At 36.2% G+C, this 21196-nt stretch overlaps 1 protein-coding gene across 7 annotated transcripts in view; it reads right to left on the bottom strand.

Annotated features, from left to right (window-relative positions):
* The window catches only part of CEP128 (centrosomal protein 128), a 289186-nt gene that overhangs the window by 212466 nt on the left and 55524 nt on the right, over positions 1-21196 (bottom strand). For all 7 annotated transcript variants that reach the window (XM_081118224.1, XM_081118225.1, XM_081118227.1 and 4 more), the window contains 3 exons: positions 7746-7829; positions 5174-5248; positions 3437-3569 (listed from right to left, as the gene is read on the bottom strand). In XM_081118224.1, the coding sequence (XP_080974350.1) occupies positions 3437-3569; positions 5174-5248; positions 7746-7829 (292 nt within the window). The remainder of the gene's footprint in view (positions 1-3436; positions 3570-5173; positions 5249-7745; positions 7830-21196) is intronic.

Below are 21196 nucleotides of genomic sequence, written 5' to 3' on the forward strand. Positions count from 1 at the left end.
GTAGTTTTATATAGCTGACACATATGAGGGAGGGAAAAGGGGAGTCAGCAAGGAGTTTATGCATTGCTAGAGAGCTCAGAAATAATGCTCTAGACCAGGAATTGGCAAACATTTTCTGTAAAGGGTCAGATAGTAAATATTTGCCATAGACCTCTGTCATAATTACTCAACTCTGCCATTGTATTGCAAAAGTAACCTATACAGTGCATAAATGATTGGGAGTAGCTGTGTTCCAATAAAGTTTATTTACAAAAGTCTGGATTTGGCCCATGAGCTGTACTTGGCCTACCCCTGCTAGGTCTACAACCTAAAATTATTCATATTTGTTTAAGTGTAAATGTATTTATTCATTTTATAAATATATGCATTCATTCATTTTATAAATGTCTAATCTTAATATATATGTATATGTGTGTGCACATAACATATATATCTCCACAATATATAGAGATATATTTCATAATATATATAACATTCATATATATATAACATTCGTATGAATATATATTATATAAAATATGGAAATAATACATATGAATGCATATCTAAATATATATACATATATGTATATGTTATGAAGTGTATATATATATTTGGTGTGGAGACATATAATATTTTGCTATGTTTCATAATATATACATATAAAATATCAGCATGGCTATATACATATAATACATAGATATATACATATACCTACATATATAATGAAGCATTAACAAAATTAAAATACTTAAAACATAAGGTATAAAATATAAATAATGTCGCAAACACTCTCCTCCCACATCCAGAGGATTTTCTCACACATTCAATTTTGAAACACTTGCTACAAACAGTAATGGGTTAGTCAAGGATAGTAGTTAAAAACTCAAGTTTGGGGGAGAAAAAGATTTAGGTCTGCTACTTCCTACAAATGTGATCTTAGACAAGGTACTCAACCTCTTTGTTCTTCAGTCTTTTTTAAAAAAAATGATTAAAACAGAAACAAAAATAGTACTTTTCTCAGAGAGTAGTTGTAAGAACTAAAGGAGACAATGTAAAATGAGCAGCATAATGCCTTATATGTAGTTAGAACTCAATAAATTATAGTGAGAGGTTTTAATCAAGAGGGTAAATTGAATGGTTTGTGTCTTAGACTGGTCCCTGTGGTAGCAGTATAGAAGATAGACTACAGAGGAACTAGAAGAAGACAAGAAGGTAATTTAGATGACATGAAGCATGCCTACACTGGGGTAGTGGGAATAAAAAAGAGGGTAGGGAAAATTCAAGAGATATCAAGATCTATAAATAGACGAGGTATCAGGATGAATTAGATGGAGCGGAGAAGAAATAATTTTGAATTTTCTTTGTATTTTAGGCTTGGATATCTGGATAAAGGATGATGACATCAATTGATATAGGAAATAAAACAGGTTTCGAGGAAAGAATGAATTCAGATTTAAATCTGTTGACTGAGCAACTGTGGAACAGCATAGAGAGATGTCCAATGAGCAACTCCAACTGGAGGGCTGAAGGGTAGGACAGCGAGTGGAGCTAGATTTAGGGATCATCTATAGGCGACAGTAAAGCATAAGATTAAGTAACAACCCCTACAGAGAAGTAGTAAGAAAAGCTATAAATGGAGTTCTACACAACACCAGCATTTAAAGGACAAACTGAAGAAAGGAGTGGGAAGGAACGGAAGGAAGGGAAACCAAGACAGAGGGCGCAGGAAGGAGGAGCTCTGCAGGCAGCGGGAGGCCCGAACAGGAAGGCGACTAAACGGGTGGGTGAGAGGGAACGGCAGGCGCCTTTCCGCTGGCTGCCGAGGACCCTGTGAGTAAGCGGAGTCCACTTCGGAAGAAGGCAGGAAATCACTGTGGACTGGGTGGGTGGAGGACAACCAGCAGCCAGAGTGCGACACTGAGCGTCACTTCTTACATACAATTTTTAAAAATAATAACACAAGTGTTTTATAAAGATGAAAACTCTAGAAATGTTAAAAGAAGGCGAAGAAGTCCATTATCATATTAACACATTGTTTGCGGGTAGTTTTTATCGCTCGCTCTACTACCAGTCAACGTAAAACGTATAAATACGTTTCCCGCATACAATGTTTAATAAAAGAACTTTTCAATTCTTTTAAACCTCGTAAATAGTTCAGAAAAATGAGATTCTTCTAGTTTTCAAAGGCACCAAAAATAACTAGATTTTATGAGGAAGCAAAACCTATAACAAATGTACCACAGAGTCTTTTTCCAAACAAAATGAGAGTTCCTATGTGCATCATTATGAAAATTTGGTGAATAATCTCATACCTTAGGATTTTACTTTTAAAAATAAATTTTAATATATTTGGCATTTTATATATTTTTAAAATTTATATAATTTAAACATTTAAATTACAACATCACATGAAACTTAAGTGAACTTAATGGCATGAAAATATATTAAGATAGCCCTGGCCCATGTGGCTCAGATGGTTGGAGTGTCATCCCATACACAGAAAGGTTGCAGGTTCCTTTCCCAGTCAGGGCACATACCCAGGTTGCAGGTTCAGTCCCTGGTTGGGGCCCATACAGGAGGCAACCTTTCGATGTTTCTCTCTCACATCACTGCTTCTCCCTCTCTCTCCCATCCTCCTTCTCTAACATCAACAAAAACATATCTTCAGGTAAGGATTAAAAAAAGAAAATGTATTAAGATAGGTATGTTACAATTTGCTATCCAGCGAAGACATTCTGGCAATGTGTAAATTCTAACTCAGGCAACATACTGAGTTATGTGTGGGAAACATGGGAAAATATTTACCTTCCCTGACTTTAATGTACTACAAATGCTTACAAAAATTTATCCAGTAAATTAGGCATTGGAGTAGGAAGCCTCATTATTAATGTAACTTATAAGCTGAACAATAAGGACTAGAGTATTAGAAATCATTATAAAATCTCAATATCACTATTTCTGTTAACCTGAAAGTAAAAAACATAGAGGTATTTTAAACTTAAGTATAAGAACAAGTACACACTCACACACACACACACATTTAGGCACAGAAATAGGAAGCTGGAAAAATTCCACTACTGGCTTTGCTGGCTCTTTCTAAGAGAAAGCTCCATGACATAAACAGGTCTGACAACTGAAATGTGTTTAAAAATCAAACACAGAAGACACTGAAATTGGATACTAAATACAGCCGACCAGGTAGCTCAATTGGTTAAGGCGTCATCCCAATAAGCCAAGGTTGTGGGTTTGATTCCAGTCAGGACACATAAAAGAACCAATGAATGCATAAATAAGTGGAACAAGTCAATGTTTCTCTTTTTCAAATCAATTAAAAATAATAATAAAAAGAAATAGATAAGATGACAAAAGCACAATGTAAGAAATGCAATTCTGAAAATGGGAAGTATTTAAGAAAGATTTTTAAAAAACCTACATTCACAAATCAAAATTATACCTCTCCTAAACCTCCAGTCATCTCCTTGTTCATCCTGATGGTTTGCCTGTGGCTTGGAAATCTGAGATACTTGATGTTGTAAACCCTTTCGATCGCCCTCTGCTTTCATAAGTTGTGCACGGAGTTCTTCTACCTGAATACATACAGTCAAAATTAAACTTACATAAGTTTTAAAAGTAAAGAAAAAAGTAACTGAACTCACAAATTATTACAAATTATTTTCCTAGGGGAAAAATGTACTTCTACTGGGCTACTGCAAGCACAAGTTGAAGCCAAGTTACTCTCCTTGTCATGCCAAACACAGTGGAACAGTCAGTCTCCTGCTCGTTTCTTTATCCCTCCCATTCCCTCCACAAAGAATGAATGTCTTTTCCCCTCTTCTGTGTCTACTTGGCAAAAATTTGACCGCATTAAAAAAAATCCTTTATTTGGACCTTACTACTATTAACCCAAACTACCTCCAATTAAGTACGAGATGTTCTCATATTTTTCACTTAGTTCTTTCATGTAAACATGGTCTACTGATTGGTAAGCTGAAGAAAAATGATCATGAGTTAGCATATTTTGATATCAAAATACTGCTTCAAATAAATAAGCAATAAACACTATTGAATAAACTATAAACTCCTTGAGGTCAAGGACTATTCTATTCATCTCTGTATTTCTAGGGACTAGCAAATTGCCTACCACATACCAGGTATGTCCCCAATGGGCATTAAACAAGTAGGCAGTGGCAAAAAAACTCAGGTGAAGTCACAATAACTGCATAGCAGCCAAACACAGAAACCTCTTACTTCAAAAGGTGACATTGTAAAGTACAAGTCAGAGTTCCAAAAAAATCAGAGTGGAATTAAATACAAATATAAACTTCCAAAAAAGAAAGTCTGAACTCTGCCAACATTAATTCCAGTGGACCACTGGCTGCAGAACAAAGCCAAGGAACATTTTTAAAGGTTTTGTAAAACAGGTGCGACGGGGTATTTTCAGCACTAATTGTCAAAATGTAATACTCCTTCTAAACATCTATATGATTTCTGACATCTTTGCCTACCTAGCATATTATGTAATGAGTTATGCAACCCACATCTCAAAACAGAGGAAGGTACGATTGCATTTTATATTAAATACAGGCAGAAAGGCAGTTAGTTGGAAAACCATAAGCCCCTATCCAACGTATGTAAGATGGCTATTTCAAGTTATCGAATTTTAAACACCAGAAGCACCAAACTCCCACTATGGTCTAATGGGCTGCAAAATGTTATGCTTTAAAAGTAAGCCTTTGGTTTGGTTAAAAAGGGGCAGGTAGCATCTTGAAAATGTGAATACAAGGCAATAATGCATTCAAAGTAACCTGAAAGTGCAAAAGTCTGTTTTATGCATTTTGCTTCCTCCTTCACCCTCCAATGCCTCCTTGAGGAAAATTAAGCCCCTGGGAAAATTTTATCTTCCACATCCAGTCTCACTTTTACACTGGTTATGCTAAGAGAGGGAAGTCCTAAGCTGGAGCAGCCATCAGCATCCACACTGTCACAGTGGAAACCTGGGCTGGTGTTTTTACTAGCTTTCTCTGAATCTTCCTGAAAGGATTTCATCTTTTACTTATGGATGCTGATACACATTCCTTGGGAAAAAATTATTCTAGACCTAGGTTTTTCCTTTCAAAAGACAGTTAATAGAGAAGGAGACTCAACCCTGATTTAATTTAAAAGCAGCTTATCATAGCTTGCATAGACTTACCTGATGCAAAAGTGTTTCTCGGCTGCCCTCCGACTGATTCAATAACCTTCGAGATAGCTCCAATTCCTGTTCAAGCTAGAGTTTCAACAAAGGATAGAGAAATATCCAATGGGACACAAGTTCACTAAATTATATGGGCACAGCTTAAGAGGAGAAAATTGGAAAAGTTTTCAGAAGATAATGTGGAAGGATAAATATCTTGCTATAAACACATTAATGCTTCCATTAAGATAATGTTAACTGCATAACAAAAAGTGACCCACGGGCTCGATCCCCAGTCAGGGGCGTGTGGGAGGCGGCCGATCAATGACTCTGGTCATTGATGTTTCTGTCTCTCTCCCTCTCCCTTCCTCTCTGAAATCAATAAAAATATTCAAAAAAAAAAAAAAAGTGACGCAGACCAGACTTCAAGAGGGCTGGGTTCTAGTCACTTCCATCTCAGCTATGGCCTCCTTAGACCTCCTTTCTGTTATCTCTAAAATAAGTTTTTTATATTAAACAACCTCTGAGATTCCTTCCAGTTCTAAACCATTTTAATCCAAATTCTAGAGCAATTCTGTCTTTAAATTAGTACACGTAGTATCATATGAACTGAACTAGAATAAAAACTTCAGAAACCCAATGACTCAAAATATATTTCATCCAACTGATGATTTTATATATTCTTATATCCCTAATATTGCTAACATCCATAATATTCCTAAAATTTTTAAATACTTAGGTTCAGCCCTGACCAGGTGGATCAGTTGGTTGGACTGTCATCCCATACACCAAAAGGATGCGTGTTTGATTCCCAGTCAGAGCACACACCTGGGTTGCGGGTTTGGTCCCCAGCAGGAGCACATACGGGAGGCAATGCATTGACGATTCTCTCTCACATCAATGTTTCTCTCTCTCTCCCCTCTCTCTAAACCAATAAAAAACATACCCTTGGGTAAGGATTAAAATAACAAAATAAGTAGTAATAAAATATCGAAGTTCAGAATAAGACATTTAAAGTTTCCTGAATAATACAGCTATTAGATAACTAACTGTGAAAAATGTGCCCGTTGGGTGACTGAACACCCTGCAAAGAGTAAACATGCTGAGATTACTCCGAGTAGAGAAAACACCAGGATGCGAAGGGAGCAGAGCATGCCGCCACCAAACACACTTTTCTGGCACAAGGATTATTCTGAGCTGATGGCGGTCAAGACCCAGCAGACTCAGAAAGTTTTTACCTTCCCCTTAACTGGGTAAAAGAACTTAGAAAGGGGGTCTGTACCAGAAAGAAAGCTTTTTATTACCACAGATAACTTTCTGAAAAACTGAAGTGTACAGCAGGGGAAACATTTGTTCTTCTACCATCTATATCAGTCCTTCACCAATTGCACGTGTGGTGGGTGTTGCTACCAGGAGTAGCAGGAGGGAGCACTGTGGTCACAAACAGGTCTGACCTTGACCATGGGGCAGGAACATGAATCAACCTGAGATTAAACTGTATAGAACTACACACACACACACACACACACACACACACACGAGTGAGTGCACATAAAGCTGCATAAACTGTGAATTGAACAAATGGCAATTTCCTGACTTGAATACTGAATGACAATTGTGCAGAATTTTACCAATGAGGGAAACTGAGGGAAAGGTACATGTGACCTATCTGTAGATTTTGTTTTGCAACACCCTATGAATCTATTTCAGTCCAGTTATGTAAATTATTTTTAAATTATACATGTGGCTCATAAAATAAATGTCATATTTTTTAGAAAGTAAAGTATATGTGAAATTATAGAATCTACACAAAATATTTTCTGACCTGTTTTCTTGTTTCTATGGAGACATAAAGAAGGAAAGAATCACACTTCAGCTAAAATGGTTTCAAAATCTACCAAGGCCCATTTCTCATGATCCCTGGGTAATATCAACTGTCTTAATTCCCAAAAGGCAAACCTGACAACCTGACATACCGTGTTTACAGTGAAGAAAGCATGGACGCATCATTTAACTTGACATTGGTCCGCAAAATAAAATAATGGAGGTAACTTTAGATATAAAAAGCAATAATGAAGAAAAGAACATTACATTAGAGGCAAATTTTCACTTTATCATTCATTACTTTGTGCTCATCCTTAAATCTATCCATTTGCAAACTGAAAAGAGTCTGTGGCCTCTGAATTCCTTGCTAATTCTAACATGCCAGGCTCCACAGGGTCACAGACATGAATGTATGTCAAAAGTCCTTAGTGTTAATGAGAACAGAGGATTTTTTCCTCTAGGCTGCTAACTGTGACTAACTCCTGTCATGAAAACGAATATCTAGAAAACGCCCAGCTTTTAAACAGGTCTTTCCTAACCCTGCAGCAAAGGCCAGCTCTTTAAGTGTTCCCCAGATGATAGGTAGCAAACAACCTGTCCATGTTTCTAAGAGCAAGAAGCAAAGAGGCAGAGCCTTCAAGCCAAGTGACGCCACATCAATCCATAAAGCCTTCACTGAGCTCTAACAAATGATCTCAAGGCACTCAACAAACATCACCGGTCCCAAACAACACTGCTCTTTCAAAGATAACTTTCAAAATCTTACTTGGCTCTTCTCAGTTTCAGTTTGTCTTAGCTTGTTTTTCATTACTCCCTCGTCATCTGCTTTAGCTTCTTGTTTCTTCAATGCCTAGAATGAAAGAGATGGGAAAATACGTCAGAAGTCCTGCACATGTTTCTAAGAGCAAGTACCAAAATACATCCAGCATTGAAAGACACTACTAGGACCTAACCAAGAAAAGGCTGAGGAACATGAATATGAGTTGTACAAAGTATTTGAAGGGACTACAACCTGCTCATTCACTGAAGTCCTAACATTTCAGATGGAATCAAACATAAGCAACTTTGATCTTCCTAATCAATTTCCACTTAGTTTCACTCTTTTCCCATCTTTGGGTATTTTGTTACACAATTAGAAAGTATGGGCAGCTAACAGTTTTCTTAGAAACAAGCAAAGCTTACTGCCTGTTGAAATGATGGTACTTAAAAGTTATATTATCTGCTCAACTATTTAGATATAATACTAAAAACTAGCTCATTAGTTTTCCAAATTCTGAAAAAAATCTCATCAAAGTAGAAACATGCTTGTTGCATCATTATTACATATATGACATTTTATCACAACATGTAACTGGCTTTTCAAACCATACTTCACACAGAGGGAGGGAAAAGCATTCTTTTCTACATTTTTCTCTCATTAATAAAATGGAAAAAAACTTTAAAAAATACAAATTTCAAAAGTCAACCACAAAAGTGTTTGTTTGGGTTTGTTTCTATGCTAAACTTAAGGAAAAATTTATATTTGGAACAATCTTTCATGACATCTAAAAGGCATTCCATTTGTTCAAAAAAATGTTTTGACAATCTTAGCATTTAGACTTAGAAGGTGTATGTGTAGAGGCCATCCAAACTGAGAAAAGCCAAATTGTCAGAGTCTTTTCCAACAGGATCTATGGTGCTCAATAGAAAGCGATTTTTAAAAGAACACCAGGACATGTTAAATACTGCTTAGATGTAAGTATAATCAATCATATTCAAGTTCATTTACTTACATATCCAACAAATAACTTCTATGTGCATTTATAAAATGCCAGGCACCATGCTAGGTGTTACTAATATACATGTATATAAAATAACCATGGCCCCCCATCCATGAGATTACAGCTCCCTCTGCCATGGCTCCTACTCCCACTAATAAAAAGCAACTGAGGAAAGAGACATAACCAGAATAAAAAATAATTTTGGTTTGGTATAGTAATAAAAAAACACTTTTAGAGTGCTTACCAGGCGTTCTGCTTCTTACATATATTCAAAAAATACATTACATATGTTGAATACAACATTTAATCTTTATGATAATTCGATGCATTACTAAGCCCATTTTATTAAGGGGGAAGTTGGGGTACAAGTAGTAGAATAACTTGCCCATTCTAACTAGGTCATTCACCTAGTTACTGACAGAGATAGGACATAGACTCAGGCTATCTGCCCCTCCATGTGGAAATAATAATGTCAACCTTACAGGGTGGATATGAAGACTAAATAATTTGAAACTTATAAAGCATTGAAAGGTACAATAAAAGACAACTATAACAATTACTGAATTGTTAACATTAATAAAGTATTACAATCATAATACTTTCAGGTCGTTATCAGGTGATTCTGATGTTTGCTTTTGTTCTTTATTGCTGGGTAAAATTTGTAATAATATTTAATTCTATATGCATAATCTATTCATAATCTATTTGACTTGTTGGAAAATTCTCCAGTGAGAAAATTTTTCCATTTTACTAACTGGAATTAATCCATTTCTGTCCCTTTCTTATGATTTCCCAAACTCACATTTTTAAAATCCTATAACACTTTACATTAAAAAAAAAACAAGGACGTGCCCGGCCAGGCGTGGCTCAGCGGTTGAGCAACAACCTAGGATCCAGGAGATCACGGTTTGATTCCAGGTCAGGGCACAGGCCCGGGTTGCGGGCTTGGTCTCCAGTCAGGGGCGTGCAGGAGGCAGCTGATCAATGACTCTCATCATTGATGTTTCTTTCTCTCTCTCTCTCTCTCTCTCCTCCCCTTCCTCTCTCTAAAATCAATAAAGATATTTTTTTTTTAAAAAAACAAACAAGAAAATTACATTAACATTTCCCAAGTGTTCACTGACTTTATTTTGATTAAATGCATTAAGAATATGTTTAACTCACATTTATATGCTTAATTTTACTTACTTAGATAGACATTCAAGAGAATCTTGTTTATCCAGAGGCTTACATTTCCAAAGAGTAATACAAAATATGGTGTAAGCTTCAGATGGCCAGAAACCTCAGCTGTCATGATCATATTTTACTTCTAACACAGTTCTTGGCACATTTTAGGTGGCAAACATATGTTATTGAATAAATATGCCTTTATAATCTCTGAATAAAAACTTCACTTTGCAGTTGGCCAATGCTGTTCATCACATACATGTAAGTTTTCCAGAATTCTCCCACCTTTCTTAATCGCCATATTTTCTCAAGCACCAAGTTGTCTTTTTTTCTGGGGAAATAATTATCATGGTGGAGTGATACTGGAAAATAAATATTTATTTTGGGGTTTAAGTCAAAGAGTTAACCTTTTGCTGTTTTCACAAGTCATCATTTTAGTCTTTTCTTTAGAAATCTCACAAATGGGTTTAATTTTTTTTATTAATGAAATAATTTAGGTTTACAAAACAGTTGTAAAAATAGCTCAAAGTTACCATATACCCTTCACCTAGTGTTCCCTAAAATTAACATCTTACTATGACATGGTATGTTTATCAAAACTAAGACATTAACATTGTTACAAAACCATTAAGCTACAGCCTTTATTCAACTATCAAATGTTCTTTTTTTGTGCCAAAATTCAATTCAAGGTACTATGGAGCAGCTTCCGAATGGTGAAAGTTTCTCTCAGTCTTTCATTGTTTTTATGACCTCAACAGTTTTGAAGAGATACTCCAGGTAACTTCAGGTCAGGTATTTTATAGAATGTCCCTCAGTTTGGGTTTGTCTGATGTCTTCTCATGATTAGACAGGGCTCATAAATTTGAAAGGGGTACAGGGGATACAACAGGGCTAAGTGCCCTTCTCATTGCATCACATTGCAGGGTGCACAGTATCACCAGGACTCAGGAACGGGGATGTTAACATTGAGCGCTCAATTAAGGTAAGGTGGTGTCTGCCAAATTTCCTTACCATAAAGTTAGTATTCTTTCCTTCCCATACGCTATGTGTTAAAAAGAGTCACTAAGCCCAGCCCATACTCAAAGAAAAAAAATTAAGCTCCACCTCCCAGAGGGAGATTTTCAAAGAATGTGTGGAAATATGTTAAAATCACTAAAGTAACTAACAAATATTTTACTAGATTATTTCGAGGCTATGCAAGTATCATTAAAGTTTCACCCACCAATTTTAGCTCAAAGCCAGACCAACTATAACACTATTAGTTCTTTTTGGCCTACAAAATTTTCCCCCATCAAACCTTAGAGTCTAATGTAACCCAGATTCCTAGTAAGTTAGCTCCACGCCAGTGCTCACCAGTAAGCAGAATGCTGAACCTCTTTGTATTCACCCCAAGATGACCTGCTCACACTAAAAGCACTGAGTGATCTAGAATTTACATAAGACTCCTTAGGTGTACTCACACTCATCAAAGCTTCATCAAACACTGGTATTCTCTAAATTCTCCTGGGCAACTCCACCAACCAGGAATTACCCTTCTTCCCTGGTCCCTACATCCTGCCCAGCCTCATTAGTTATTTTTTTGCAGCTTCTGGACCTTCCCCACATGCTTCTGAATCTCCCTGTCCAAGTTATGCAGAACAATTTGCCTCTATTCCAGTTCTCAATTTTGAATCCTATACTCAAAACCATGCCCAACACTCCCACTTGCCCCACCCTGTAAAGAAAGGATCTGGCAGTTACCAGGATCCATTCCCCTTAAAGGGTAATATGGGAAATAATTACTCCCATTCTCACACCAACAGATATTTAATCTTCATTTCCTAAAATTAATATAAATGTTAATAATTTTACTTGATGTTAAAGGAATAAAAATCAATAAGCTGAACTTTAATTAATCGAATTGTGTTTTTTTCTATTTCCAGTCCATGAAACTATACCCTATAAAAACAAAATTCTTCTGGAAGTCGACTGGCTGCTTTTTAAAAAATCCAAATTTCCATATATGACCTTGTTGAATAAGAGAACCTCTAATTCTCTTGGATACCTAGGAATTTGCAATAAAATTTCCTTTTCTCCTCACTTTCCATCCTCAACACCTGACCAGCTAACACTTTTCCAAAATAATATATTTTTCTATTGTAGCTCTACTTGGTGCCTAAAATATTGTTTAGTACTCTTTTATTTCTCCTTTTACTCTAAGGATATGGATGCAAGTCCTAGAAAATTCAGTCAATGAGAACTTAAATTCTATTGTTTTCAGCAAAGGAGCAAAAGTGAGGTATTAAGGATCAGCCTGAAGCGAATTACTGCATTTCCAAGATATCATCTAGAAATGCCATTAAGCTTGAACGTTATTTCTGCTGCTTCTACACCATGAGTGAGTAAACAAGCAAACACACAAGCAATATTCTAGCCCAGGATACTGGCCCTGCTTTCTACATTATCTAGTTTAAAATGAAAGACGAAAGAGAATCTAACTCTTAAGACCTGGTAAATGTATATTAATGGACTTTACAGTTCTGCAAACCCAGACAATACTCAACGAGAAACATTTTTAAAACTAACTGAATCGAAATTAGAAGCCATTTCTTTAAACCTTAATAATAAACTAACTCATTTGCCACCTTTTTAAAATGTATAAGCCTGCAATGGATTTCTTTTCTATTTGACTTAGATCAAGCAGCTTAGAATTATATTAAAACTGACCCAGTAAAAGCAGTTATAAAAAGAGAAAAAAAATCACATGCCAATGAATTTCTATTACCGTTATTTTGCCCTTTAAAGCTTGTGTGTGTGTGTGTGTGTGTGTGTTTCATAAAAGCAGTTTAGCTATAAAGCTATAGTGCACACTGCTCTAGGATTCAGACTGTCTTTTACATGTTTAAGATCACAGCAACAACACTTGAGCCTTAATAGAGGGTCCCTGGGGCACATTTAAATCTTTAATAACAACAGTTTTTCTTCTTTTTCTTAAGTGTGCCTATTTCCATTAAAAAGACTAACACTGAGTATTATCCTACTGTAGTTCTTTAGAGGTACATGATTCTGAATTCTCAGTTAATTTTTTTTTTATTTAAAAAAATGCAACCTTTCCTCCTAGAGAGGGGGGGGGAAGAGAAAAGGGAAATGTTTGTAGATGTCTCATCTGACCATAAAACTCCCACAACTTTGACAATACCCATGTTTATCAAGAGACTCTAAAAATAAAACATGCAAAAATGTAGAACAAACAGGGAATTAAAGGTCCTTTGTCTATTTTAAATGGACCAGCAAGCCTGGGTAAGAATGATGGAGTTGGAATGAAATAAAGGTCACATCTTAACTCCCACACGGGCCACTGAAATTATGAAAAGAAAAAAAAAATGAACATACGCTCCCCTGTCTCATCCCAATCACTCAGCATGCTACAGCTGCTGCCTTTGGTCACAAGGGTAAGAGCATGTAGATGATTCACTGGTAAACCAACAAGGTTACAGACAAACAAGTCTGTGCTCATATCCAACAAAAGGCCAGTAACATTATACTAAAAGGTATAAACTTTCAAGTCAGATTTTTTCTCCAGTAATAAAAAAAAAAAAATGAAGAAACCATGTCACTGATAATTAGAAAAATAGTTACTCTTACTATATACACTTTTAAAGGCCTTTGGGGAGAGCAGTTTTAGGTTCCCAGCAAAACTAAGAGGCAGGTACAGAGTCCCCATATACACCCCAGCCTCATACACGCACAGCCTCCCCCATTAGCAATATCCTCCTTTGGATATTGATGTACAACATAGTACATTTGTTACACATGATGAACCTACACTGACGCATCATCATCACCCAAAGTCCATAGTTCACATTAGGGTTCACTCTTGGTGTCGCACATTCTATGGGTTTGGGTAAGTATGTAATAGCCTATATCCATCATTATAGTATCATACTATAATGTGTCTTCACTGCCCTAGAAATCCTCTGTGCTCCACCTATTCATTCCTCGCCTCCCTACCCCATCTCCTGGTAAACTGATCTTTTTACTGACTCCACAGTTTGTATTTTCCAGAATGTCGTATAGTCAAAATCATGCGATATGTTGTCCTTTCAGATTATCTTTTTTTACTCAGTAATATGCCTTTAAAGTTCCTCTATGTCTTCTTATGGCTTCATTGCTCATTTGACTATATTTTTAAAACTAAATTCTTCATGTAGGTACAAAATAAAAGTCAGCAAAAATAAAATTTTAAGCATCAAAATATAATATTTTGACCCAAATCAGACCCCATGAGCTATAAAGGGAAGATACTAGTTGTTAGTATTTATGTATATTAAACATTTTAAATATCCTTAAAGATATTTGTTATATTTTAAATCAAGATAAAATATTAATTACTTAGTATGTATAAAACCTTAAAATGAGAACCTTATTTAATTGGAATTTTTTTAAAAGATGGAAATCTGGTGTCTATTTCCAAAATTCTCTTTTGGAAACCTAAATCACAGCTCTAAATCCATCAAATATCAATAGAATATTTTGAAAAGGAATATATATACATAATACAGCAGGATTTTATTGCCCATAACCTGTACTGCTCATTTAAATTAACATCGATTTTATTTCTGTCAAGTTCTAAATTTCTAAATTTTGTTTTTTCCTAAAGCATGTTAGAAATTCCTCCTGCATGAGAACTAGCTAAAGTCATGGAAAATTTTAGCCTTTAAGTTCATCCAGTTGGGGATTATCTGTGCCAATGAAAACCAAAACAACAAAAAAACGTTTCTTTTCAAGGCAGAAAACAATGCATTCATATTCTAAATCCCTTATCCAATATCTAATTCAAAAATAGCTAGATGGATTTTACTTAAATTGTTCAAAGAAATTTATTTTTCAGCCATAACCAAGGAACAAAAACTTCATACCAACATTTACAATTTTAAAAACACAAAACAAAAAACTTTAATAAATGAAAGTAGAATTGCATGATAGAGGTCCGAAGAGGATCCAATAGTGATCATCACTATTATGACACCATACAGATTTTCAGGATATCAAAGTAAGGGAGAAATTCTAAAAACTTGCTGCCCGTTGCACTATGTGTATTTTCCAGTTGGAAGTGGTAAGCGCAGTGAGTTCAGTCACAAGATCCAACCATTTTCAAAGGCTAGAGTAGTTATCCAGTATCATGTACTTAATAAGTTATCAAGCATCTTGTAGTTAACTAAGATTTATCAGTCGTTAAGGACATTGGTATTATTTTTTATGATAATTGTAATCCTTAATAATGTTCTTTAAAGATATCTGAGGTTTTTGAAACATAAAACTCAAAAGCTTCTCTTTGAGAATGGCCTACATGTCCTTTTTTTTTTCAGTCTTCATATGTATGATAAGGTGTTTATTATTTCAGGAATCCAAAGAGCTTTTATAGGAATTGTTATGGTAGTGGACACGTGGGCACTCATTACTGACCTATTTTCCCCAATGAAGGCTAAGCAAATTTATTGGTTTCACTGTATCTATATTTATGGAGGCTGACTGGTTAAGGCACCCTGTGCCAATAAAGCCAACCAAGGTCATGGGTTCAATCACCATAAGAGCCAATTCCCTTTGCTCTGTTCCCATGGTCACAGTCTTTACCCTAAAACCTTAGCCAAAGGCTACATGGAAGATTAACTAGGCCAGAGGCTATGGGTGAATCAGCAAAACCCACTACCATGACTATAAAAATAGCTCAAAAGCAAAACCCCTACTGAATAGTGTCAGGAATTCATTCTTCAAATGTTATTAAATTTGCTAATCTGCGAAACAAAACCTTAATTACTGCCTATAAAGTTGGTATGCTAAAAAGACATCCAATTCTTTGACTTGTTTAATTCAAAAGCAACAATGGTAATGAGTATTATTCCCTAAAATGCCATTGCTTTTACTGGAAAGGATTTTATTTTTATGCAATCTTTGACTTAATAAAAATCTTGCAAGTAAAGTTAAATGTGAGCCCAACAAGAGCACTTTCCAGGATTTCCTTCAAAATCAAAAGGCAAATGCTCTTGTGGAGGGTCTGTTTTTATCTGAGTAGTTTCCTCTCAAAAAAGAGACTCACAGTTTTATTAGAAATCCCAGAGCAAAATGATACTTCATTTGACTTTCTAAACACAAGACCACTGGGTTAGAATTGTTGACAAACAGAACATGATAGATAATTATGGAAACTGAATTTAGAATTTCTCAAGTTTTATACGTATTTGAGCAGAATGCCCCATAGATATACAACATCTTTCATTGTTCAGAGTTAGAGGATGTTATTTTATGCCTTTGGATTTGGGTGTTGTTGTGTTTTTTACTGTTTTCTAATCAAAATACAACAGTGCCAAGTCAATGAATAAGTCTATCTGTAGCAGAGTGGTCTTTGTTTGCACAATATTACTATGCACTCAGTAGCTGCCCAATAAATATTAATTGATAATGACGGAAAAGGGCTTTATAAACAGATGGTGTAGGATAAATTCACTGAAAATGTAGACGGAAACATTCCACTCTTTAAGAAAAGCATAAAGTAGAAACTAAACAAGTTCTGCACTCAGAAACTCTCCGCCTATTGCCAGGCAGCTGTTCAGTCAACAAGAACACAGACACTTTCCATCATCATCATAGCATTAACAACATTAAATGTTTATTTGCATATGGTGCCGCACAAGGGGACTAACACAGATTTATGCTAGCCTTGTTAGTTATAATTTACAATGACAATATTGGCAAGAACAAGTAAGTACGCACAGTAAAATAAATGTGATTAAACAATACTTTGAGATCTAGTCATAAGGTACGTACATAAAAGATATGTCAGATTTAAATGCAACTCACAGGAGCAATAAGAGTATTTGTAAAGTAAACCTCAACAATTTTCAAACAGAATTTGATGTGCTTTACAAGAACACCTATACATATGCTTAAGAATAAGTGAAATAGCCCGGCCGGGCGTGGCTCAGTGGTTAAGCATCGACCTAGGATCCAGGAGATCAGGGTTCGATTCTCAGTCAGGGCACATGCCAGGGTTGTGGGCTGCAGCCGATCAATGACTCTCTCATCACTGATGTTTCTATCTCTCTCTCTCCCTCTCCCTTCCTCTCTCTGAAATCAATAAAGATATATTTAAAAAAAAGAATAAGTGAAATAAAAGAGTCACAGGTCCTAATAGAGAGGCCTCTTCAGCAGCCTAAAGAGCAAACCACCAGAACAAAATGGTGTGGTGTGGGGGCAAAAAAATTGTACAAGGACTAACTTCAATGAGACTAGGAAAGAGGAAGCTACAAGACAAAGGACTAACCCAGGAAAACATCTTGAAAGACACACAATATTCAAAAACATTGAGTAATAATAAAATATAAGTTAGTATATATAAGAGAATTTTGGAGAAAGATAGTTGAAATGGGGAGGTGAAAGGGGAATAGAAAGTATATTGCGAGCATTTAATAATTAATGGCCTTAGGTAAAGTTTTCTTTAAATAAAGTCAAAAGCCTGAGGAGACATGACATAAGTGCTAATTATTTATAAATGAGGTTATAAGGTTTCAGGACAACTTACATCTACACATCATCTCATAAAACTGTACCCTTCAAAGGAATCCAAAGGCCTTAACTTGAGAGCTAACGGTTTACATGTTATTTCTTCTACCACGTAGAATACATGTATAAACTTTCAACTTAGTTCTATTAATATGAAATAGTAGGATCCTGAAATATATTATCAATATGGAATATTCTTTAATCCAGCCAGCTATTATTCTCAATGTTTCTCAATAAAAGAAAGATACTGTGTCTATGATATCCATGAACCCTACAGGGAGTTTGCTCTGTGAATGGAAATTCAAGTATTGAGTGAGTACAAGGTTAAAACAGACAAAATCCAAAATCTCTTCTGCCCTGGCCAGTTTGGCTCCGTAGTTAGAGCATTGGCCCGGTCGGACTGAAGGGTCCCAGGTTCAATACTGGCCAAGGGCACGTACCTGGGTTGCAGGCTCGATCCCCCATCCTGGTCAGGGCTTATGCAGGAGGCAACCAATCACTGTGTCTCTCTCACATCATGTCGATGTTTCTCTCTCTTTCTCTCCCTTCCACTCTCTCTGAAAAGAAATGGAAAAAATATCCTAGTGTGAGGATTTAAAAAAAAAAAATAGAAGGTCTCTTCCAAATTCTCTACCATAAGAAGTTTGGCGAAAAAATTATTTTCCACATAAAAAATATTACAAGTGTTTTAGTGTCACCTGAAATGATCAATGCCTAATAAAATAGACTATGAGTTAAATACAGGGGGAGGGGCAGGCACAGGAGGCAAGAAGGGAAATCAAGATGACAACTAAAGAAGAAAACGGAAGAACATGGTGAGTCAGTGAACTACACATTTCAAGCTGTGCCCAATAGTGCTCAACCGGCTTGAAAGACAAAGCCCATGGTAGCCAATCATTCTTTTCCATCTATTTCCTTTCCATTGGCATGCTGACATTAATGGTTCTTTCATAACCTTAGAGAACACAGTGTTTATTTTACCCTTGCAAAAATAAAATAACTTATCCACAGGTAACAGACATAAAAAAGAGAAGGAAATAATTAGTATGATATAAAATGATAAGACAAAGAGCAGTGCTGTGAATTAAAAGCATTGTGAGTCAGAATTTACATAAGCATTTCAGCCACAGACTGATAGAGTGCTTCTCATCATGTAGCAATAAGCAATGGGGTAGAAAATCTCATTCATAAAAGAATTGCCTAAAATGATTTAAAAACCTAAAGTCTCAGCAAAAATGCCACCCCTTCCACCCAAGTTTTCCCAAAGGACCAAAAACGGGTAACTCTCTCCCCCTGGGGCTACTCTAGACCTATGCAAAGCTGAAATAACATCCTTACTGAATTACAGTGAATGTTAACATTTCTATTTCCTCAACTCAACTGGGAGCCTCTAAAGGACAAGACAGCATTTTAAGTATCTTTAAACTCCTAGTCCCCAACACAGTACCTGGCACACAGCAGGCACATGAGAACTGGCTGAATGGTATTTTACTACACATAGTGCTGACTATAGTACGCAACACATTCATTCCTTCAAGAAACACTCACTGCGACCTTATGCCAGGCCGACCACTGCTCTAGGTGCTGGAGACACAGCAATGAACACAACAGGCTGAGTGCCTGCCTTCATAAAGCCCACACCCGGGAGACAGACGGATGACAGGCAATGAAAAGCATTATACAGCGAAGCTACAGCAGTGGAGGGGGCTCAGGCATGCAGAAGGGGTACTTTATCTCGGGGAGCTGTCAAGGCCTGTCTGAAGTAGAGCTCTGAATGACATGAGGGCATAAGCAATGCAACTGTTTTCAGAATTGAAAATCCCGGGCTCTGGAAATGGAACACGCAAATGTCCAGAAGCAGGAGGCTGCCTGACATGTCCAGGAAAAAGCAAGAAGGCCATGCAGTTGGCCTAGAGTGGGCAAGAGGGAGAAAGACAGAAAATCTGGGTGATGGTGCCTGTAGGAACCAGATCGAAGGGGTCTTGTAGGATGAGGACTTTAGATTTCATTCTGAATGTGATGATTTTTTTTAATTTTTAAGGGTTTTGAAGAAAGATGTAGCATTATCTGATTCTGTGGGGAAAAGTCTGTAGGGAGGTAGGAATGGAAGCAAGGAGGCTAATGTACTAGCCCAGACAGGAGACGATAGTGGCAAGATGATAAAGGAGAGCAGTCCTGGTAGAGGGGAAGAATAGCTACCAATTTACAAAGTATTTTAAAAACAGAGCTGACAGAATTTAATGATGGACTCGATGTGAAATATGGGAGAAATGGAGAAGGCAAGGACATAAAAGAAACATAAATCTTCAAAACAAAATTAAAGTTATTTTATCAAGATGAGTATCCATCTTTTTAAGAAGAAATAAATCGTACAAGCTACTTGTTAGGGTGAAACACACACACACAGAGCTTCAGCACCTGTACAAGTTCACAGGTGAGAAGGGGAAAGAACAGGAAATGGAGCCCCAGAGACCCAAGTCTGCCCAGGCTTTGTGGCTCTGAATCATGGCATCACTCTAGCTTATTCCCACCCAAGACTGATACTGGCCAGCAATGCTTCAGGATCTCAAGCTCAGATAATAAACAGGATACTATGTAACTTTTTCTCACTGCCCTATAAGGCCCATTAAATAACTACATAATAAAGCTGCAGCTGTAACTTGACCATAATATCGAAAAAGATGTTAGGAAAACCTAGGTTTCCCATGCCTTGAGAAATAATTAAAGCCAAACAGTATTTAAATTTTTTAAAAAAAGGATCCAGTGTACAGACTAGAAATGAAAATTAACTAGAAATGCAATGAGTCATAGCAGAACTTTTATATTAAGTAAAGAAAAACAAACAAACAAAATTAGCCGAAGGAAGAACACAGCACAGTAGGAACATCAGTAGGAAACAATCATAAGTGGGGTGGGTGGACAACAGGGTACAAAGACAGTTCAAGAAAAAGGAAATAAGGAGAAAAGTTTGTATGTATATATGATACAAGTTTAGAGGAATTATCTCCGGGACACTTCTGTATAGCTTAGAAATATAAAATGTGGGAAAGGACATGGAACAGGATTCCAGTGAAATAAACTCTCATATCACATTACAGATGCTAATTATTTTATTATACTGTATGTAAAAAGATTCTTCCATGGGGGCGGGGGGAGGCGGAGAGGGAGGAAGGAACTGTAACCCTGAATAGAAAGCATGAAAGAAACTCTAACAACAAGGCATAGAAATGACAGTTTTACTGTTAAATATAACAGATGTCTTAATATGTAATAAGTGTGTCATAATTTATTTTTTAATAGTGGAGAGGAACACTGTTTCAAACTTAAAATTTCAAATAGCTATAATTAAATAATTAGATTTTTTTCACTTGCAGTGTTTGTGCCAAGTACACTTTCAGGAAGCCCTAAGAGTTGAGGTATATGTATTATAAAGAATCATTTTTCAACCAAGTTTAGCAACTTGAATAAAACATCCCTGCTGGGTCACAACCGATGGTTCAATACTGACGACTAGTGGTTGAAAACCTGTAGTAATTCCCTATTAAGTAGCCTAAGATTTTTATTATCTGAATTTGAAACAGGTAACGGAAATTCTGTAAAAAACTAAGTTAAAAGACTTCTCTTCCCTTGCCAACATTCTGAAAATTACAGTAGAAAAAAATTGTATCTGCAGTCTTTTAAAGAGTCTTTTCTGTCCATTATTTGCAGTGTCCCCAAACCAACGTCAATCAGCATTTGCTGTTGAGCCATA

This window comes from Miniopterus schreibersii, assembly GCF_964146895.1.
Source record: "Miniopterus schreibersii genome assembly, chromosome: 1".
Taxonomy (NCBI): domain Eukaryota; kingdom Metazoa; phylum Chordata; class Mammalia; order Chiroptera; family Miniopteridae; genus Miniopterus; species Miniopterus schreibersii.